General features: G+C 45.4%; 1 protein-coding gene across 1 annotated transcript; it reads right to left on the bottom strand.

Moving 5' to 3' along the window:
• Positions 1 to 20,555: 20,555 nt before the first annotated feature.
• LOC119922658 (olfactory receptor 4A15-like) lies at positions 20,556 to 21,570 on the bottom strand. The gene is made up of 2 exons (XM_038742363.1): positions 21,204 to 21,570; positions 20,556 to 21,073 (listed from the first exon to the last, which is right to left on the bottom strand). The coding sequence occupies exons 1-2, from the start codon at positions 21,568 to 21,570 to the stop codon at positions 20,556 to 20,558; spliced, it is 885 nt and encodes a 294-aa protein (XP_038598291.1).
• Between the last annotated feature and the right edge of the window lie 1,381 nt (positions 21,571 to 22,951).

Below are 22,951 nucleotides of genomic sequence, written 5' to 3'. Positions count from 1 at the left end.
AAGGCCTCCTGGAGGAGGTGAGCTCTCAGCAGGGCCTTGAAGGGAGGAAGAGAGCTAGCTTGGCGGATGGGCAGAGGGAGGGCATTCCAGGCCCGGGGGATGACGTGGGCCGGGGGTCGATGGCGGGACAGGCGAGAGCAAGGTACAGTGAGGAGATTAGTGGTGGAGGAGCGGAGGGTGCGGGCTGGGCAGTAGAAGGAGAGAAGGGAGGTGAGGTAGGAGGGGGCGAGGTGATGGACAGCCTTGAAGCCCAGGGTGAGGAGTTTCTGCCTGATGCGCAGATTGATCGGTAGCCATTGGAGGTTTTTGAGGAGGGGAGTAATATGTCCAGAGCGTTTCTGGACAAAGATAATCCGGGCAGCAGCATGAAGTTAAGTGACTTGCCCAAAGTCACACAGCTGACAATTGGCAGAGCGGGGATTTGAACCCTTGACCTCTGACTCCAAAGCCCGTGCTCTTTCCACTGAGCCACGCTGCTCCTCAATAAAATGCTACCTGTGACATAACTTCTCTGGCCGGAGAGGGTAGGGAGGAAAGACAGGTGTCCCTCACCTCTGTGCCGACCAGATAAGGTATGGGGGGTGGTATCTGGGCTTCAAGGTTCTCCATCACCTCGCCCCCTCCTACCTCACCTCCCTTCTCTCCTTCTACTGCCCAGCCCGCACCCTCCGCTCCTCCGCCGCTAATCTCCTCACCGTACCTCGTTCTCGCCTGTCCCGCCATCGACCCCCGGCCCACGTCATCCCCCGGGCCTGGAATGCCCTCCCTCTGCCCATCCGCCAAGCTAGCTCTCTTCCTCCCTTCAAGGCCCTGCTGAGAGCTCACCTCCTCCAGGAGGCCTTCCCAGACTGAGCCCCTTCCTTCCTCTCCCCCTCGTCCCCTTCTCCATCCCCCCATCTTACCTTCTTCCCTTCCCCACAGCACCTGTATATATGTACATATGGTTGTACATATTTATTACTCTATTTATTTATTTATTTATTTATTTTACTTGTACATATCTATCCTATTTATTTTATTTTGTTGGTATGTTTCGTTTTGTTCTCTGTCTCCCCCTTTTAGACTGTGAGCCCACTGTTGGGTAGGGACTGTCTCTATGTGTTGCCAATTTGTACTTCCCAAGCGCTTAGTACAGTGCTCTGCACATAGTAAGCGCTCAATAAATACGATTGATGATGATGATGATGATGAAAGGGGCAGATATTGAGCAAGCGGAGGACGGAAGCCGGGACAGCCCAAGCCACAGGAAATAAATACCTGTCGCCTCTGACCTTCTGGGTAGAAGACAGAGACGTGCAGCAGCAGCAGCAGCAGCAACAGCAGCAGCAGCAGGAGCAGCAGCAACAGCAGCAGCAGCAGGAGCAGCAGCAGCAGCAACAACAGCGGCCCAGGTGTCTTTCTCTGCTCAGAACGCCAGACGCCCGTTCTGCAACTAGGACCAACCCACTGAAGAAAGGGTCGCGGGACGGTGAGTGTCTTGCCGAACGTCCTTGGGTGGGAGCCAGGTGCCCCACTACGAACAGGTAACGTAAGTGATTCCTCCCGTGTAGGGAGAGCAGATGGTGAGAGCTAGCCATCTCACAATGTGCGGGTACCGTAAGATTCTTCCCGTATTGGAAAGCACGTGGATTCTTCCCGTGTGGGAAAGCACGTGGCGAGAGCTAGTCACCTCATCGCGTGCGGTTAACGTACAAGTGTATTCCTCCCGTTAGGGTAGCTCTAATATTACTAATTAATCACATTCCTCTCGAAGGGAAGTTCAATTTACTGCGACCAAAAATTAAATAATTCCATTCACCCGTGGAATAAATTTTGTATAAAACTCAGGCTTTCCGTCCCCGCCCGTCCCCGCCCCTCTCTCTTTCTCTCTCTCGCTGCACCGATTCCCAAACGAACCCGTCCCTGACAGCCTATACACAGACTGTTTAGCCAGTGGATAAACAGAACATTTCTTATTCTGGACTTCATTCATTCATTCAATCGTATTTATTGAGCGCTTCCTATGTGCAGAGCACTGTACTAAGTGCTTGGGAAGTACAAGTTGGCAACACATAGAGACGGTCCCTACCCAACAGCGGGCTCACAGTCTAGAAGAATTAAGAATTAATATCATCAAACAGTACTCTCTTGAGCGGGGCATGCAGCACACCGCCATCAAATGAAAATTAATGTGCAAATTTCGAGGAACGAGGACTTAGCTTGGAGTGAAAGCAGGAAATGCAGAGCTCAGATTGACTGCATCTAAATTCTAAAAATCCTCCTCTACTCCCATAAGCACTTATTGCAGTGCTCTGCAGAGAGTAGATGCACAATAAATACTAGTGCCTGACTGGAATCAGATAATGCATGTGGCCATGAATAGGCATTTGGGCTTCTGCATGAGTTTGTTATCACTTGGAAATGCAAAAAACTGAGCAATTCCTAGAGCCATCTCTCTGCCTGTCCTGCAGTCACCATAACCTCAGGCATTGTCTGGTTTCTCTTGAATCCTGGTGATTCTAGCCCAGGCATAGTGGTCTAGTTACTAGGCCCTTACAGTAAAAGGGTTGAATTGGAAAATGAGTAGGATTTCATGGATTCAATTCTGAAGTGGACAGACATCTGAAATGTGGAGAAATATATTGGCTGATTTATCAAAAGGAAGGTTTTAAGATGGAAACATCCAGATTTAAAGTCCTGGCCAGTTTAGGTATTCAGAGAACACTTTTTTCAAATGATTTTTGACCTCACATAATACAATTTCCACAAAAGAAAGAAATCTACATTTTAAAAGAAAGGTCTGATAAATATGTTATTACAGTGTTACTACACTTCTTGAAACAATAAATTATTTTACTTTAAAGCTCAAACTTGGAACACTAATCTGCTTAAGAAAATACTGAGTTTCTTAACAGATACTACTCAGTTCAATTAGCTACTACTGTTCTTCTCTCTATGTTTTGAACCAAAGCAGCGTGGCTCAGTGGAAGAAGCCCGGGATGTGGAGTCAGAGGTCATGAGTTCAAATCCCAGCTCCGCCAATTGTCAGCTGTGTGAATTTGGGCAAGTCACTTAACTTCTCTGGGCCTCAGTTACCTCATTTGCAAAATGGGGATTAACACTGTGAGCCCCCCGTGGAACAACCTGATTACCTTGTAAACTCCCCAGCACTTAGAACAGTGCTTTGCGCATAGTAAGAGCTTAATAAATGCCATCATTATTATTATTTTGTGACATACCCACTGGAACATACTATAGGTATTTACACTCCCCCTTTAAAAGAGTACAGCAGGCAAATGGAATCCCCACAGACTCTCGTACAAATAGAATTAATCACAGTAATCTCTCCTAATAAAAGACTTGTTGACAAAGACACTTCTTTTCTTAATATCAAAGTGTGGCCAAACAGGCTGGCTTATTCAAAGAGCTGTCTTTACTGAAACCTAGGGCAGAGGTCCAGGTCTCTTTGACTTTCAAGGGCCAACCTGATACTACCCAGTTTAACAGTCCCCCAGAATACCTGCCACATGTCTGCAAAAGAACACTGCATTTCAGAAGTCCCCTAGGCATTTCCAATTAAGAAAAATGAAAGGCCTCTCAGAAGAAAAGTGGTGACAGAATCTATTTCCACCATACGTTCTGGGTCTCTTCACTCAGGCTGCATTCTTTGGCTTCTGCAAGCACCTGGAATTGGACACAAAGAACAATTGAAATTTGTAGGAAAATGAAGGCAAGCCTTAAGTGTTTTATTGAGGTTCCATGGGCTTATGCACTTCCCTGAAACCTGCTGCATCAGCAGAAAGGGAGGCTACTAATCCCTGATTCCCTTTGCATTGGAATGTCCAACTACGTGGCCCATGATCCCCCAAGCCTCTAGAGTGGGCCCTGCCTGTCATCACACATTGAAAACATTGGGAAGGCCGGAGCTGTTGGAAAACTGAGAAGCTTGGAAAATTGACCCCCAATTCAGCTTTTGCCCTTATTATTTTCATTTGTGAGCTATTTTTTATCATTTAAATCCTCTGTTGTGCATCTCCTGTCACTTCGCTCATCAAATTTTTAAACTGTGAGCTCTCTGAGGGCCAGGGACCCTTCCCTACCCAATTCTCATCCTTGAATCTCAGCAACCAATAAATATCATTCAATGAATGAATGGATTAATGAATGAATGAATAAAAAGGAGACCCTAAGATGTGCATTCAGTTATTTCTTCTGCTTGCATTATTTGTAAATATTTTTATACCTATCTCCGCTGCTAGAGAGCATACGTTCTTTGTACACAGGAAATATGTCTTGTACTTCTGTTGACCCTCTCCTAAGTACTGAAAACTCAGTTAGTACTCAAGAGATACCATTACTACTACTACTAATTAAAAAATTGTGGTATTTGTTAAGCACTTACTATGTGCCAGGCACTGTCCTAAGCGTTGGGGTAGATACAACGTGACTGCGTAGGACACTAATACTACTCCTGCTGCAACTATTACTACTACTACTACTTTTAGCACTCCCATTAGGTACGTACGACAGTGCTCAACACACATAGACATTCAGGACACAGCTTTATTAAACAGTGCCCACTACAGCATTTCACTAAAGGTAGGCACTCAGTACAGTTTCCCTGGAAACAGGAGGCAGATTGTACAGTGCTCTGCACAGAGAGGGCACTCAACAAATCCTGTTGATGAAAATAGCCAAAATACGTTGCTTACCTGACAGTCTTCTGTTGTCTGTGAGAGCTTCACTTAATTGTATTTATTGAGCACTTACTATGTACAGAGCACTGTGGTAAGCACTTGGAAGGGTGTAATATAACAATAAACAGACACGTTCCCTGCCCACAACAAGCTTACAGTCGAGAGACGAGCATCATCTGTAAGAGATGATTTCCTGGACTTAGTCTACTTCTTTCATTCATTCATTCAATTGTATTTATTGAGCGCTTACTGTATGCACAGCACTGTACTAAGCGCTTGGGAACTACAAGTTGGCGACATATAGAGACGGTCCCTACCGAACAGCGGGCTCACTGTCTAGAAGGGGGAGGCAGACGAAAAAACAAAACATATTACAAAATAAAATAAATAGAATAGTAAATATGTACAAGTAAAATAAATAGAGTAATAAATACGTACAAACATATATACATATATAAAGGTGCTATGGGGAGGGGAAGGAGGTAAGGCAGGAGGGATGGGGAGAGGGAGGAGGGAGAGAGGAAGGAGGGGGCTCAGTCTGGGAAGGCCTCTTGGAGGATGTGAGCTCTCAGTAGGGCTTTGAAGGGAGGAAGAGAGCTAGCTTGGTGGATGTACGGAGGGAGGGCATTCCAGGCCAGGGGAAGGGCATTCCAGGCCAGGGGGAGGACGTGGGCCGGGGGTCAACGGCCGCACAGGCGAGAACGAGGCACGCTGAGGAAATTAGCGGCAGAGGAGCGGAGGGTGCGGGCTGGGCTGTAGAAGGAGAGAAGGGAGGTGAGGTAGGAGGGGGCGAGGTGATGGAGAGCCTTGAAGCCGAGGGTGAGGAGTTTTTGCCTGATGCGTAGGTTGATTGGTAGCCACTGGAGGCTTTTGAGGAGGGGAGTAACATGCCCAGAGCGTTTCTGCACAAAGACGATCCGGGCAGCGGTGTGAAGGATGGATTGAAGTGGGGAGAGACAGGAGCATGTGAGATCGGAGAGCAGGCTGATGCAGTAATCCAGTCAGGATAGGATGAGAGATTGAACCAGCAGGGTAGCGGTTTAGGTGGAGAGGAAAGGGCGGATCTTGGCAATGTTGCGGAGGCGAGACCAGCAGGTTTAGGTGACGGATTGAATGTGAGGGGTGAACGAGAGAGCAGAGTCGAGGGTGACACCAAGGTTGAGGGCTTGTGAGACGGGAAGGATGGTAGTGCCATCAACAGTGATGGGAAAGTCAGGTAGAGGGCAGGGTTTGGGAGGGGAGATAAGGAGTTCAGTCTTGGACATGTTGAGTTTTAGATGGCGAGCAGACATCCAGTTGGAGATGTCCTGAAGGCAGGAGGAGATATGAGCCTGGAAGGAGGGAGAGAGAGCAGGGGTATAGATGTAGATTTGGGTGTCATCAGCTTAGAGATGATAGTTGAAGCCTTTGGAGTGAATGAGTTCATCAAGAGAGTGAGTGTAGATAGAGAACAGAAGGGGACCAAGAACTGACCCTTGAGGGACCCCTACAGTAAGGGGATGGGAGGGCGAGGAGAAGCCCGTAAAAGAGACTGAGAATGAATGGCCGGAGAGATAAGAGGAGAACCAGGAGAGGACAGAATCTGTGAAGCCAAGGTTGGATAGAGTGTTGAGGAGTAGGGGGTGGTCCACAGTGTCGAAAACAGCTGAGAGTTCGAGGAGGATTAGGATAGAGTAGGAGCCGTTGGTTTTGGCAAGCAGGAAGTCAGTGGTGACCACTGAGAGGGCAGTTTCCTTGGAATGTCGGGGACGGGAGCCAGATCGGAGGGGGTCTAGGAGAAAGTTGGCCTTGAGGAATTCGAGGCAGCGCGTGTAGATAACTCGTTCAAGGAGTGTGGAAAGGAATGGTAGGAGGGAGATAGGGCGATAACTAGAAGGTGAGGTGGGGTCAAGAGAAGGGTTTTTTTTTAGGATGGGAGAGACGTGGACATGTTTGAAGGCAGAGGGGAAGGAACCAGTGGAGAGTGAGCATTTGAAGATGGAATTTAAGGAGGGGAGAAGGGACGGAGCGAGAGATTTCATAAGATGCGAGGGAATGCGGTCAGAAGCACAGGAGCCTGGGAGTAGCAATTGAGAGGAGGGAGTAGTTCTCATCTAAGGATACTGCTGGGAAGGATGGGAGAGTAGAGGAGAGGGTTGAGAGCCAGTGGGTTGGAGAAGGGGGGGATGTCTTTGGGGAGCTCAGACCTGATGGATTCAATTTTACTAATGAAGTAGGTGTTCAGATCGTTGGGGGTGATGGAAGGAGGAGGGGGAGGAACAGGGGGCCTGAGAAGGGAGTTCAATGTACGGACGAGCTGAAGGGGATGATGGGCATAGGTGTCAATAAGGGAGGAGAAATAATTTTTTCTGGCAGAGGAGAGGGCAGGGTTAAGGCAGGAAAGGATAAACCTGAAGTGAACGAGGTTGGCATGGTGTTTAGACCTTCTCCATCAGCGTTCAGCTGCTCGAGCATAAGAGCGAAGGAGGCGGACAGTAGCAGTGATCCGGGGCTGTGGGTTAGTGGTACGAGAGTGGCGAAGGGAAAGGGGAGTGAGCGAGTCGAGCTGAGTAGAGAGGGTAGAGTTGAGAGCAGTAATCCGATCATCAAGATTAGGTAGAGAGGAAAGGAAGGCGAAGTGGGGCCCTCAGGAAAATGGATGGGGTCGAGAGAGCGGAGGTCTCTGTGCGGGAGTAATATAGATTTACAGGGGAAAGGAGTGTGAGTGAGGAAGCAGGTGAGAAGGTTATGATCAGAGAGAGGGATTTCAGAATTGGTGAGGGTGGAGACAATGCAGCGGTAGGAGATGATGAGGTCGAGGGTGTGACCAAGTTGGTGAGTGGGCGAGGTGGGGTGGAGCAAGAGGTTGACAGCGTCAAGGAGAAATAGAAGGTGGGCAGCAGAGGAATCACCAGGGATATCCATGTGGATGTGGAAGTCTCCAAGGATCAGAGTGGGCATGGAAAAGGAGAGAAGGAACGTGAGGAAGGGGTCAAAATCGTTAAAGAAGTTGGAGGTGGGGCCGTAGGGGCGGTAGATGATGGCTACAAGAATCTGGAGGGGGTGGTAGAGGCGAATAAGGTGAAGAGAGTGGTGGTCTGCCAAATTTGGAAGGGGGAGGGAGTTCCAAACTGGGGCGCGGGGGGAAGGCTGGGGGACATGGGAAAGGTGATGTAAGTGAGACAGACAAATCAGGACACAGTGAGTAAACTGGCATATCTGATGATCTTGTATCTGCTCCAGTGTTTTGTGTAGGGCTTGGCATATAAGTGCTCAACAAAATACCAATATCATTATTACTGAGGTCCTCAGGCTATAGGGCACAGGATGGTCTGGCTCGATCTTACAGAGGTTTGAGCTACATGTCCTGCCAGTAACACTTTGATAGTGTTAAAGGAGCCTTCAGTGCGGTCCCATTATGAAAGCGAGTGCATGGCCAACCCTCCTTATAAAGACTAAGAATATTACTGTTCCAGCTTCCAATCTGCTGGCCCTAGCTAGATGCCTGGGGGCATATTAGGGGTGGAGGAAAGAGGAGGACATGAACTGGTCCCCAAGAAGAGACCACTGTCATGGTAGTGCTCCTAACTACACCAAAAGGAGAAGAGATACGTGGCCTGTGGCAAGACAACCCAGCCTCCATCCAGAGATTTGGGTTTATTTATTCTTCCCCCTGTATCTGTGCCCAGAATGAGCCCAGACCTTTATGTTCATGCCCCAGATGATCTGGAATCAATGAACAGTTCCTGTCCCTTCTCAGTCTCTCAGGTCAACCCTCTCCTCACGCAACCACTTGCATAAATGAAAGAATTCATTTCACTTTCCTGCTCCACAGCTTCTTCATGACACTTTTCACCTCCGCGTTTCTCAAGGTGTCGATGACGGGGTTCAGCATGGGGGTGATGATGTGTAAAATATGGCCGCCGACATGACCACAGGGAGAATGCACTTGGGCCTTATGTACATGAAAATACATGGAAAGAAGAACAAAACGACTATGACAATGTGGGAGACACAGGTAGAGAGGGATTTCCATCTCCCTGCAGAAATGTGAGTCCTCAGGAAGTGCCAGATGATGATGTAAGAAAAGACCAGTAGGAGAAAACGTAACATACACATCACCCCACTGTTGGTCACGACCAACAGTCGGCGGACCTGGGTGTTTGTGCAAGCAACCTTCAACTAAGGGAACAAGTCACAGATGAAGTGATCGATCACATTAGGCCCACAGAATGGCAACTGGACCATAAAGAGGATCTGGATGGTTGCTTGAAGGAAGCCTCCTATCCAGGCCACCCACATCAGCAGGCCACACACGTGCTGACCCATAATGGCTGTGTAGTGTAGGTGCTGACAGATGGCCATGTAGCAGTCAAAGGCCATCGCCATGAGGAGGATTATCTCAGCACTGGTGTACAAATGACCTACAAAGAGCTGTGACATGCAGTCATGGTAGGAGATCGTTTTCCTCTCCTGCAGCAAATCTATAATCATCTTGGGAGCCACACAGGATGGATAGCAGGTATCTATGAAGAACAAATAGGCCAGAAAAAAAGTACATGGGGGTGCCCAGAGTTTGACTGGCCTTTATGGTTATGATGATGAGCAGATTCCCCATCACGGTGACAAGATAGGATAAGAGAAAATGATAAAGAATGTTCTCTGACCGTTCGGATATGGGGTAAAACCCAGGAGGATAAATTCAGTCACATTTTTTTCTCCAGGTTTTCCATGAAGGACATGGGTAAGCGTTGGTTTATCTAGAAAGAGAATAAAAATCTAATCCATATTGGAGTCATAATGACCAAATATGAAGAGATTTGAGGGTTCTCTATTGTTGATTTTTTGACATATTTCCAAAATAATTAGGCTAAAAGGGACTTCCAGGTTTCAACTCTTCAAATTGCAGTTACATAGCAGCACTGATTGAGTATCTAAGCATCAGCTCTTTTCAGAAGACAAGGGAGGAGAAAACTCACTTCCTGTCCTTGAAGAGTTTTCCATCTAACAAGGAAGTACCACAAATATAAAAAAATGTGCATAACAATACCACTTCACATAAACTGGATCCTTTTTTTATGGAACTAGTTAAGTACTTACTATGTTCCTGAGCGCTGTACTAAGTTTTGAGATAGATACAAGCTAAACAGGTTAAACACAGTCCATGGCCCAAAAGTGGCTCACAGTCTTAATCCTCATTTTACAAATGGGGTACCTGAGATACAGAGAAGTGAAGTGACTTACCCTAAGTCACACAACAGGCAAATAGTGGAGCCAGTATTAGAACCCAGGTCTTTCTGACTAGATACCCGTGCTCTATCTACTAGGCCATGCTGTGTCTCTGATCATTCAGAACTAAATACAATCCAGATAGTCAAAAATCCAGAAAATCAATAATGTGGATGGGCTAGACCTTAAAGGCATTCCCACCACTATCTGACGGTAGGCAATCAATCAATCAATCAAAAGTATTTGTTGAGCACCTTCTTTGTGCAGATTACTCTGCTAAATGCTTGGCACAGTTTAACAGATTTCTAAAACATAATCTTCACTCTCAAGGAACTCATAGCCTAGTTAGGCGTCAGACCCAAAGAACATTACAGAAAAATAAGAGAAAGAAAAAATGGACTCAATAAATCCGATCATATTTATTGAGTGCTAATTGTGTGCAGAGCACAGTACTAAGCACTTGGGAGATTATCGCACAACAGGGTTGGTAGACATGTTCCTTCTCACAACGAGCTCACGATCAAGAGGATATACACATATTCAAAAAGGCAAGGAACCATTTTTAGGTGTCCAAAGACACTAGGGTGTTTAAATAAAGGTGTAACAGAGTAGTATTTCTGTCAAAAATATTCTTAGCCTCGTTTGTACTGCAACAGGGGAGAGGAAGATGGTGGTAGATATTTTGCTAGTCTATAGGATGGTTGATATATTTTAAAAGGGAAAGAGCAATTTCAGGTGAGCAAGGAAAAGATGATCCACCTAAGGAGAAACAATCCAATTTACAATTATGTGAGAACGGACTCAGAGTTATGAAGCATGGTTCAAGGGAAGAGATCTCAAAGTAACTTGATTTGTGATCTGGTTGCTCCATCTTGAGAAAGATAAAGTGGAACTGGAGAAGAGCCAGAGAAAAACAACAGAGATGATCAGGGGGGTGACGAAGCTTCCTTGTGAAAAGAGAATTAAAGCATTAAGGTTCAAATCTGAGAGGTGGTGTGATTAAAGTCAATTAACCTATGAAGGCTGCAGACAGAGCAAATCTGGAATTGGTAGGCATTCATTCATTCATTCATTCAATCATATTTATTGAGCGCTTACTGTGTGCAGAGCAGTGTACTAAGCGCTGGAAAAGTACACTTCAGCAATAAAGAGGCAATCCCTGCCAACACCGGGTTTACAGTCTAGAAGAGGGGAGCGAATAACACCACATGTGGAGAAGGTGACAAGCTGCAAAGGTTTGGGAGGATGGTTCAAACCAAACAAAAGAAAACACTTCACCCTGCAGTAGTGAGCATTTCACCTTCACTGTATTTTGTTTTGATTAATAGTACTTTTTAAGCACTTACCATGTTCCAGGCCCTATACTGAGCACTGGGGAAGGTACAATCTGATCAGAGTGGACACAGTCGATGCCCCACAAGGGGCTCACAGCCTTAACAGAGCTCACATGGAAGTGAAAAGAATAGAAGTGAAGAGGAGAGAAGTGAAGCTACTTGCCCAAGGTCACACAGCAGACATGTGGTAGAGGCAGAATTAAAACCTAGCTCCTCTGACTACCAGGACCATGCTCTGTCCACACGCCAAGCTACTTCTCTGTAACTGTTCACTGTAACAGGAAGAAGTGCTGGTGGAAAATATTAGTAGGTTCAGGAGGTTCGATTTAATGTGTGGATGAACAGATCAGAATGGTATACTAGAGGGACACAGGGATGTTGAAGGGGAGATTAGGAATGTAAGAAAGTAATAATTAATCACTAATATTAATTGAGCACTTATACTATGTGCAGAGCATTGTACTAACTGCTTGGGAGAACATAACACAACCGAGTTGGTAAACATAGTCCCTGCCTACAAGGAGCTTACCGTGTATTTGGGGAAACGGACATTAAAATACCTAAATAAATTATAGATGTGTACATAAGTGCTGGGGGGCTAAAGGTGGGATGAGGAGCAGCATGGTTTAGTGGATAGAGCACAGGCCTGGGAGTCAGAGGTCATGGGTTCTAACCCTGGATCTGCCACTTGTCTGCTGTATGACCTTGAACAAGTCACTTCACTTCTCTGGGCTTCAGTTACCTCACTTGTAAAGTGGGGATTGAAACTGTGATCCCCATATGGAAGAGGGATGGTGTTCATTCATTCATTCAGTCGTATTTATTGACAGCTTACTGTGTGCAGAGCACTGTACTAAGCTCTTGGGAAGTACGTCAGCATCATACAGAGAGGGTGCCTACCCAACAATGGGCTCACAGCCTAGAAGGGGGAGACAGACAACAAAACAAAACATGTAGACAGATGTCAAAATAATCAGAACAAATAGAATTAAAGCTACATGCACATCATTAACAAAATAAATAGAATAGTAAATATGCACAAGTGAAATACATAGAGTAATAAATCTGTACAAATATATACAAGTGCTGTGGGGAGGGGAGGGAGGTAGGGCGGGGGGATGGGGAGGAGAAGAGGAAAAAGGGGGATCATTCTGGGAAGGCCTCCTGGAGGAGGCGAGCTCTCAGTAGGGCTTTCAAGGGACGAAGAGAGCTTGCTTGGCGGATATGTGGAGGAAGGGCATTCCAAGACAGGGGAAAGACATGGGCCAATGGTCGACGGCGGGACAGGCGAGAACAAGGCAAAGTGAAGAGGTTAGCAGCAGAAGAGTGGAGGGTGTTGGCTGGGCTGTAGAAGGAGAAAAGGGGAGGTGAGGTAGGAGGGGGCGAGGTGATGGAGAGCCTTGAAGCCAAGAGTGAGGACTATTTGCTTGATGCGTAGGTTGACAGGCAGCCACTGGAGATTTTTGCGGAGGGGAGTAGCATGCCCAGAGAGTTTCTACACAAAGATGATCCGGGCAGCAGAGTGAAATATAGACTGAAGTGGGGAGAGACAGGAGGATGGGAGGTAAGAGAGGAGGCTGATGCAGTAATCCAGTCGGGATAGGATGACAGATTGAACCAGCAAGGTAGCGGTTTGGATGGAGAGGAAAGGGCGGATCTTGGCGATGTTGTGGAGGTGAGACCGGCAAGTTTTGAGGACGGATTGGATGTGTGGGGAGAATGAGAGAGTGGAGTCGAGGATGACACCAAGGTTGCAGGCTTTTGAGATGGGAAAGAGGGTAGTGGCATCTACAGTGACGGGAAAAGCAGGGAGAGGACAGGGTTTGGGAGGGAAGATAGCCGTTCAGTCTTAGCAGGGGTGGGTCACCACTCTCTCCATTTTACAAGTAACTTGGCCAGGTTCTGACGCTAGTCCCATGAAACAAAAGTTCAAGTTTCCTCTTTCTGGTAAATGATCCTTCTTTCTGTTCTCTTTCACATTCAAGAAAATCTAACTATACAAAACCTGCCGGTCTCAGCTCCGCAACATTGCCAAGATCCGCCCTTTCCTCTCCATCCAAACTGCTACCCTGCTCATTCAAGCTCTCATCCTATCCCGTCTGGACCACTGCACTAGCCTTCTCTCTGATCTCCCATCCTCGTGTCTCTCTCCACTTCAATCCATACTTCATGCTGCTGCCCGGATTATCTTTGTCCAGAAACGCTCTGGACATATTACTCCCCTCCTCAAAAACCTCCAATGGCTACCGATCAATCTGCGCATCAGGCAGAAACTCCTCACCCTGGGCTTCAAGGCTGTCCATCACCTCGCCCCCTCCTACCTCACCTCCCTTCTCTCCTTCTACTGCCCAGCCCGCACCCTCCGCTCCTCCACCACTAATCTCCTCACTGTGCCTCGCTCTCGCCTGTCCCGCCATCGACCCCCGACCCACGTCATCCCCCGGGCCTGGAATGCCCTCCCTCTGCCCATCCGCCAAGCTAGCTCTCTTCCTCCCTTCGAGGCCCTGCTGAGAGCTCACCTCCTCCAGGAGGCCTTCCCAGACTGAGCCCCTTCTTTCCTCTCCCCCTCGTCCCCCTCTCCATCCCCCCGTCTTACCTCCTTCCCTTCCCCACAGCACCTGTATATATGTATATATGGTTGTACATATTTATTACTCTATTTATTTATTTATTTATTTATTTTACTTGTACATTTCTATCCTACTTATTTTATTTTGTTGGTATGTTTGATTCTGTTCTCTGTCTCCCCCTTTTAGACTGTGAGCCCACTGTTGGGTAGGGACTGTCTCTATGTGATGCCAATTTGTACTTCCCAAGCGCTTAGTACAGTGCTCTGCACATAGTAAGCGCTCAATAAATACGATTGATTGATTGATTGATATACAGTTGTCTTTCATACTCAAAGGCCATTATGATTACGAGCTGCTGGAAGTAAGAGAGGAATTTCTCCAGCCATTTTTCCAGTGTGTAATTCCACTGTCCAGAGAAATACACAACAGAATCACAATTGGGATGGCAGAATCCTGACAGCTTTACAGCTGATGACTTAGCCACTGATGGAATATGGCTGGGGTCAATATTCAAGTGACAGTGATAGCCAAGTAAACACAAAGGACAGAAATGGCCATGAATTTTCTCGTGTCCATGCATAGAGTGGAGGAGAAAGTCACTCATTCATTCATTTGTACTTATTGAGCACTTACTGTGTGCACAGCACCGTATTAAGTACTTGGGAGAAACACAATGTAACAATGTCTCCCATATGCATTTACACGGTTTGCACAATAAAGGAGCTAAACTACAAATAATTGATCCACAAGCTTACTTGGAGGATTTGGCCAAATAGCAGGGGCATTGCTCCTTCATGGAATGTACCAAACAGCAGTGACTCGGATATAATTCATTAATTGTGTTTTTTTCAATCACTTGCTAGCTAGAGCTTGTTACGTAGTTTACTAGCAAATATAGCTAGGAAGTCACTGATAATATATGCCAAGCACTGTTCTAAGGGCTGAGGTATATAAAAGTTAATCAGGATAACTTTGTTGTTATCCATTTTGCTCAAGAAGGAATGCTGATGGAAGAGCTCAAGGAAACAGATGTGGCTTTATGGTAACAAGTCGGCAACATATAGAGACGGTTTCTACCCAACAACAGGATCAGAATCTCTAGTGTTAGAAATCCTTTCTTTCAATCCTGAGAAGTTTTCAGAAAATTATTTTCACTTCTAGGGAGAACTCCATTAACATCCAAGAGTCTGATGAAGACCATATCTCTAATGGCATCAAATCTTCTTTCTGAAGAAGGTTTCCAAAAAAAATGACTAAAGTGGATTTTACTTGGAACAAACCTGCATGTCCCCCTTTAGAGGATTTGAACTGATCTTGGGAGATCTTACTTCTGTTTCCTTGAAGAGCACTTTGTATAGAAAATGTTCACTAGGAGGTGAACGCCATGATATGAATTACCTTAATCCATTATGAACAATAACAACAACAGAGTTGCATCATTCTCGCAGTGCTATTTCTCCACTGGCTGAATTCACTGAGGAGTTTCTCAGTGTCCAGGAAATTTGCTACCTTCTATACCATCCTGTTATGGTGTGTAACATCTGCAGAGATTCTTCAAGGATGAATGCATCCATAGGCCAGGCAGATGTGAAGTAAGCAACAAGTTATTTGGCTAGGTATATGTGCCCGATTTCGGCCTGTTACCTCCTTACAGGAGTTCTGATTGGACAAAATATTTCATATTTCCTAACTAGGCATTTTAAGGTGCACTAAACTGGCCCCGACATTGCAACAGCAGCTGAGCTTTCACTACTTCGTTCAAAGATATTTAAGGAGCATGTACTGTGCACAAAGCACTGTACTACGCACAGAGGAGAGTACCATACAACAACTGACAGATTCCCAAACCATAACAAATTCACAGTTTAGAGGGAACCGAAGGGATAACTTTGATATCTTCATAGCAGTGAAGTCCAGTATTTCTTCAATCAATTCATTAATAGCATCTATTGAGTGTCTGCTGTATACACAGCAATCAATAAATCATATTTATTGAGAATTTACTTTGAACATCACACTGTGCTAAGCATGTAGGAGAATACAATACAGTTGCTTGACATGATCCCTGACCTAAAGGAGCTTGCAATAGAGTGGGGGAGATAATCATTAAAATAAATTACAGGTAAGGGAAGCAACTGAGTATAAGGATATATATACCTAAGTGTCATGGATGTGTGAGTACAAAGCACTGTACTAAGCATTTGAAATAGTAAAATAATTATAAGAACGATACTTACTAGGGTGCCTAGCACCGTACTAAAAACTAGAGTAGATGCAATCAATAAATCAACCAATCAGTAGTATTTATGGAGTGCTAACTGTGTTCAGGGCACTTTTCTAAGTGACTGGGAGAGTACAACACATCAATATAACAGACACATTTCCTGCGAACACAGAGTTTACAGTCTAGAGGAGGAGACAGAAATTAATATGAATAAATAAATTACAGACATGTACATAAATTCTGTGGGCCTGGGTTGGGGGTGAATGAGGCGACCAAGTCAAAAAGGGAAATGAGAGTTTAGTCAGGGAAATCCTCTTGGGGGAGATGTGCCTTCAGTAAGGCTTTGAAAGTGAGGAGAGTAAATGTCTGTTGGATAGGAAGAGGGAAGGTATTCCAGGCCAGATGTAGGACATGATGATGATGATGATGGCATTTGTTAAACACTTACTATGTGCCAAACAGTGTTCTATGTGCTGGGGTAGATACAAGGTAATCCGGTTGTCCCACGTGGGGCTCACAGACTTAATTCCCATTTTACAGATGAGGTAACTGAGGCACAGAGACGTTAAGTGGCTTACCATGGCAAGGACATGGGTGAGGGGTTGGCAGTGAGATAGATGAGATAGAGGTAGAAAGAGAAGGGTGATGAAGAGAAGGTCCCCTTCTGTTCTCGATCTACACGCACTCCCTTGGTGACCTCATTCGCTCCCACGGCTTCAACTATCATCTCTACGCTGATGACACCCAGATCTACATCTCTGCCCCTGCTCTCTCCCCCTCTCTCCAGGCTCGCATCTCCTTCTGCCTTCAGGACATCTCCATTTGGATGTCTGCCCGCCACCTAAAGCTCAACATGTCGAAGACTGAACTCCTTCTCTTCCCTCTCAAACGTTGCCCTCTCCCTGACTTTCCCATCTCTGTTGACGGCACTACCATCCTTCCCGTGTCACAAGCCCGCAACCTTGGTGTCATCCTCGACTCCGCTCTCTCATTCACCCCTCACATCCGAGCCGTGACCAAAACCTGCCGGTATCAGCTCCACAACATTGCCAAGATCCGCCCTTTCCTCTCCATCCCAACCGCTACCCTGCTCATTCAAGCTCTCATCCTATCCCGTCTGGACTACTGCATCAGCCTTCTATCTGATCTCCCATCCTCGTGTCTCTCTCCACTTCAATCCATACTTCATGCTGCTGCCCGGATTATCTTTGTCCAGAAACGCTCTGGGCATATTACTCCCCTCCTCAAAAATCTCCAGTGGCTACCAATCAATCTGCGCATCAGGTAGAAACTCCTCACCCTGGGCTTCAAGGCTGTCCATCACCTCGCCCCCTCCTACCTCACCTCCCTTCTCTCCTTCTACAGCCCACCCCGCACCCTCCGCTCCTCCACCGCTAATCTCCTCACCGTACCTCGCTCTCACCTGTCCCACCATCGACCCCCGGCCCACGTCATCCCCCGGGCCTGGAATGCCCTCCCTCTGCCCATCCGCCAAGCTAGCTCTCTTCCTCCCTTCAAGGCCCTGCTGAGAGCTCACCTCCTCCAGGAGGCCTTCCCAGACTGAGCCCCTTCCTTCCTCTCCCCCTCGTCCCTCTCTCCATCCCCCCATCTTACCTCATTCCCTTCCCCACAGCACCTGTATATATGTATATATGTTTGTACATATTTATTACTCTATTTATTTATTTATCTATTTTATTTGTACATATCTATTCTATTTATTTTATTTTGTTAGTATGTTTGGTTTGTTCTCTGTCTCCCCCTTTTAGACTGTGAGCCCACTGTTGGGTAGGGACTGTCTCTATATGTTGCCAATTTGTACTTCCCAAGCGCTTAGTACAGTGCTCTGCACATAGTAAGCGCTCAATAAATACGATTGATGGTGATGATGATGATGATGTAAGAGGAACGAAGTAATAGTAATGATGGCATTTGTTAAGCGCTTACTATGTGCAAAGCACTGCTATAAGCGCTGTGGGGGATACAAGGTGATCAGGTTGTCCCACGTGGGGCTCACAGGCTTAATCCCCATTTTACAGATGAGGGAACTGAGGCTCAGAGAAGTTAAGTGACTTGCCCAAGGTCACACAGCAGACAAGTGGCGGAGCCGGGATTCGAACCCATGACCTCTGACTCCAAAGGCCGGGCTCTTTCCACTGAGCCACGCTGCTTCTCAAGTGTGGGCTGGGTTGTAGTAGGAGAGTAGCGAGGTGAGGTAGGAAGGGGCAAGGTGATCGTGTACTCTAAAGCCAATGGTAAGGAGCTTCTGCTTTACATTACCCCAATGTAAGCATATCTGACACAGTTGAATTCCCATATGGGGCTCCCAGTCTAAGAGAGGAGGAGGACAGGGATCTTATTCCCAGTTTTACAGATGAATAAACTGAAGCACAGAAAGTTAAGTGGGAAGCAACGTAGCCTAGAGGAAAGAGCACGGGCCTGGTAATAAGATGAACTGTGTTCTAATCCTGGCTCTGCCGCTTGTGTGCTGTGTAAACTTGGATAGGTCATTGAACTTCTCTGTATCTCAGTTACCCCATCTGTAAAATGGGATCAAATCCTACCCCCTACCACTTAGACTACGAGCCCTTTGTGGGATATGAACAGAGTCCAGTGCTCAATATGGTGCCCAGAGCTTGGTACAGTGTCCAGCACTTAGTACAATACCTGGCACATAGTAAATACTTAACAAATAGAATAATTATTGTAATCTTGTATCCACCCAGGGCTTAGTACAGTGCTTGGCACAGAGTAAGTGCTTAATAAGTTCCACAAAAAATGGTGACTTGCCCAAGGTAGCACAGTAAGTGGAAGAGGGGTTTAAACCTCTTGTCCCTTGACTCCAAGACCAATACTCTTTCCACTAGGTCATGCGTTCTGCTTCTCATATAAAATGAAAATACCTGATCCCTGTCCTCAAGGAGCTTACAAATTAAATTACAGATGAGACCAAGTAATAGAGTATATAAGATTTGAGATACTGCCCAATGTAATATCTCACATAGAAAAATAAGTGATAATGATAATAATGATGATGGCATTTATTAAGCGCTTAATATGTGAAAAGCACTGTTCTAAGCACTGCAGAGGTTACAAGGTGATCAGGTTGTCCCACGGGGAGCTCACAGACTTAATCCCCATTTTAGAGATGAGGGAACTGAGGCACAGAGAAGTTCAGTGACTTACCAAGAGTCACACAGCTGACAATTGGCAGAGCCAGGATTTGAACCCATGACCTCTGACTTCAAAGCCCGTGCTCTTTCCACTGAGCCACGCACAGGGTATGCTTGCTCTGACAGGGCTACAGAAGGTCATCATTAAGCCTCTTGAAGGAATTTTAATTCTCCAGAAGATGAACATCAAACCATCTGGACAATTTAACTAACATTTTTGGTAACTTATGAGATAGCTAAACTAAATTTGGATTGAATTTGGACAAGTAACATGGCCTAGTGGAAATACCGCAGATGTGGGAGTCAGAAGACATGAGTTCTAATCCTGACTCTACCATTTGTTTGATATGTGACCTTGGGCAAGTTGCTTCACTTCATGGCACCTCAGTTTCCTCAACTGTAAAATGGGAATTAAATACCTGTTCTTGCTCCTACTTGGACTGTGAGCTCTTTGTGCGACAGAAACTATCCAATCAGATTATCCTGTGTCTACTTCAGGGCTCAGTACAGCATTTAGCACATAGTAAGCACTTAGCAAATACCACAATTGTCATTATTTTCATTATACTTCTAATTATTATTATTGTGTTTAGTGATGGTGAGATAACCATTCTACATTATGTATAGCAACAATAATCTGAATGACTTTCAGGTTTCACTGTCAAAGAGTAATATTGTCCATCAAGAGCTATTTTTGTGTTGGAGTATATTCAAAATGGGTTTTGTTTCATCTGAAAGTGGGTGGCTATTTTGGTGATTAAAAAGCTGATGCAGGGCCCACTTGTGCAGGCATGGGACATTCTTATTGATTTTCCCAAGTCCACGTGGTCCCTAAGGTTTTGCTCCTTCTTTCTTCATCCCAGAATGTTGGCTCTTCTGCTTCAAATCTATCCAAATACCAAAAAAATCTCTCTTCTCCTTCACCCATGAAGTCATTACTATGTCACCCTGGACACACTGATTTCACTTATTGAGTATATAATCCTGAGTGGTCTCTCATTTACCAAAACTATCTGCTTTCCCTTGTATTCTTCCCTTAAGAGGATTCCAATTACCATTAGAATGTACTAAAAGGAGTTTTTTAATTAATGTGTATAATGAGAAGGAAGACGTAAACATGTACAGGAAATGGCATTCATTGTTCCGACAATTCAAAATACATTAAAACCTTCAAGTATGGTTCTTTTAGAAGAGATTATGCCACAGTGATTTTCCTTAAAGCATTTGAAGAACCCACTGGTTTCTTCCTTCTCCCACTGAAAAAAACAACGTAATTCTCAGAAAGTGATTCACTTATCTCCTGAAGTCATTATTTGGCTCCATATCTTCCTCACGGAATTTTTCACCTCCTCATTTCTCACAGTGTAGATCTAGGGGTATAACATGGGAGTACTGAAAACATAGAATATGGCCACTGTTTTGTCCATGGGGAAGGTGGAGGCAGGCCTCATGTAGGTGAAGATACAGGGAACAAAGAACAGCATGACAACCTTGACATGAGAGCCACAGGTGGAGAGGGCTTTGCACCTTCCCTCTGAACTATAACTTTTTAGGGAGTTCAAGATGACCATGTAGGAGACGACCAACATGAGGAAACAGACAGTGCAGATCAGGCCACCGTTGATAGCCACCGACAGGCCCACGACGTAGGTGTTTGTGCAGGCAAGTTCCAACAAAGGGTACATGTCACAGAAAAAAGGATCAATGACATTGGGATCACAGAAGGGCAGCCGGAATAGAATGGGAATCTGAATTATTGAATGAAAGAAGCCCAATACCCAGGCTACCCCCACCAGTAGGACACACACCTGCCAGTTCATGATGATCAAATAGTGCAAGGGTTTGCAGATGGCCATGTAATGATCAAAGGCCATCACAATGAGAAGGATGACCTGTGTCATTCATTCATTCATTCAAACATATTTATTGAGCGCTACTGTGTGCAGGGTACTGTACTAAGTGCTTGGGAAGTACAAGTCGGCAACATATAGAGACGGTCCCTACCCAACAATGGGCTTACAGTCTAGTCCTTCCAAAGAAGTGTGATAGAAAGAGCTGGACCAAACAGCCATCATAGGATATGACTTTTCTAGCAGACAGGCTGTCTACAATCATTTTGGGAGTAGTGAAAGAGGAGTAGAAAGCACCTATGAAAGATAAGTACCAGAGGAAGTAGTACATAGAGGAGCTGAGATTCTGACTGGCCTTGATGGTTATAACCACAAGCAGGTTTCCCAAAAGAGTTACCAGGTAAATGATTAGAAACAAAACAAATAAATGTTTCTGCAATTCTGGATTCCGGGTAAGTCCCAAGAGAATGAATTCGGTCACTTTGTTCCTTTTTTCCATCAATTCAGTGTTGGTGATGATCAGACTGGTGAGCATGCACAACAGAGAACTGGTTTACTTGAAAAGATAAAGATAATTGAATTTCTTTAGCACCATTTTTTTCCCATGGAACCCAAGGTACTTAATTTATATTACCTAACATTTCACTCATTCTTGAAACACCTTGGTCCCATTTGACAGAAAGAAAAATCAAGCCAAGTAACAATCAATCAATGGTATTTACTGAGTGCTTACTCTCTGCAGAGTGCTGCAGAGACTGCTTCGATATGCTGAATCCAGTATTCTTTCCACTTAGTTCAGAGCTTGTCAACCAGCATGATTAGTACCACTGGTAGCATTTCACTTGGATTTTCACCCTTTAGTCACACCTTCCTCAGTCCCACAGAATTTACGTACCTACCTGTAATTTATTTATTTATAATTAATGTTTGTCTCCGCCTCTTGATGGTAAGCTCATTGTGAGCAGGAAACATGTCTACCAAATCTGTTGTATTTTCCTAAGTACTTAGTACAGTGCTTGAGGAGCAGCAGGGCCTAGTGGAAAGAGCACGGGCTTGGGAGTCACAGGTCGTAGGTTCTAATCCCGGCTCCACCACCTGTCAGCTGTGTGACCTTGGGCAAATCGATTAAGTCCTCTGTGTCTCAGTTCCCCCACCTGTAAAATGGGGATGAAGACTGTGAGCCCCATGTAGGACAACCTAATTACCTTGTATCTACCCCAGCGTTTAGAACAGTGCTTGACACATAGTAAGCACATAACGACTACCATCATCATCATCATCATCATGAGTGTTCTGCACACCTTAAGTGCTCAGTAAATGTGATTGATTGACTGATGAATTTCACAGCACACTGGAGCTCCCAACAGAAGCCGTTTTGCTTTACTTAGGGATAATCACAATAATAATAATAATAATGCATTTGTTAAGCTCTTACTATGTGCCAAGCATTGTTCTAAGTGCTGGAGTAGATACAAGGTAATCAGGATGTCCTACGTGGGGCTCACAGTCTTCATCCCCATTTTACAAATGAGGTAACTGAGGCACAGAGAAGTTAAGTGACTTGCCCAAAGTCGCACAGCTGACAAGTAGTGGAGCCAGGATTAGAATCCACGACTTCTGACTCCCAAGCCCGTGCTTTTTCCACTAAGCCACGAATCGGCTTGCTGAATTGTTTGCTTTAGAAATGTGTTGTCTCCTTTTAGTAGACAAGGTGCATGTACTGTCAGGTTAACTTTATTCCCTCCTCTCACTGTGAATGCCTCCAATGGCACAAGTTAGACAACTAAACGTTCCTTTTTCAGACAGTCCCTTTTCTGTGATTCCACTCCAGAGATACTTCCTTATAGGTAAGGGGCTCTATTGGGGAGAGGAAGCAAATGGTCACAAAGATTCCTGATAATGCTCATAATCCATAA

The sequence above is a fragment of the Tachyglossus aculeatus genome, unplaced genomic scaffold, assembly GCF_015852505.1.
Source record: "Tachyglossus aculeatus isolate mTacAcu1 unplaced genomic scaffold, mTacAcu1.pri scaffold_116_arrow_ctg1, whole genome shotgun sequence".
NCBI lineage: Eukaryota > Metazoa > Chordata > Mammalia > Monotremata > Tachyglossidae > Tachyglossus > Tachyglossus aculeatus.
Note: the sequence above shows the minus strand (reverse complement) of the source record. Positions and strands in the feature narration are given on the sequence as shown.

Coding starts and splice junctions, on each gene's coding strand:
- LOC119922658 (XM_038742363.1), bottom strand. CDS start 21,570: ATGCTCACCAGTCTGATCATCACCAACACTGAATTGATGGAAAAAAGG. Junction 21,074..21,203: donor CTTTGGAAGGACTAGACTGT/AAGCCCATTGTT, acceptor TGACACAGGTCA/TCCTTCTCATTGTGATGGCC.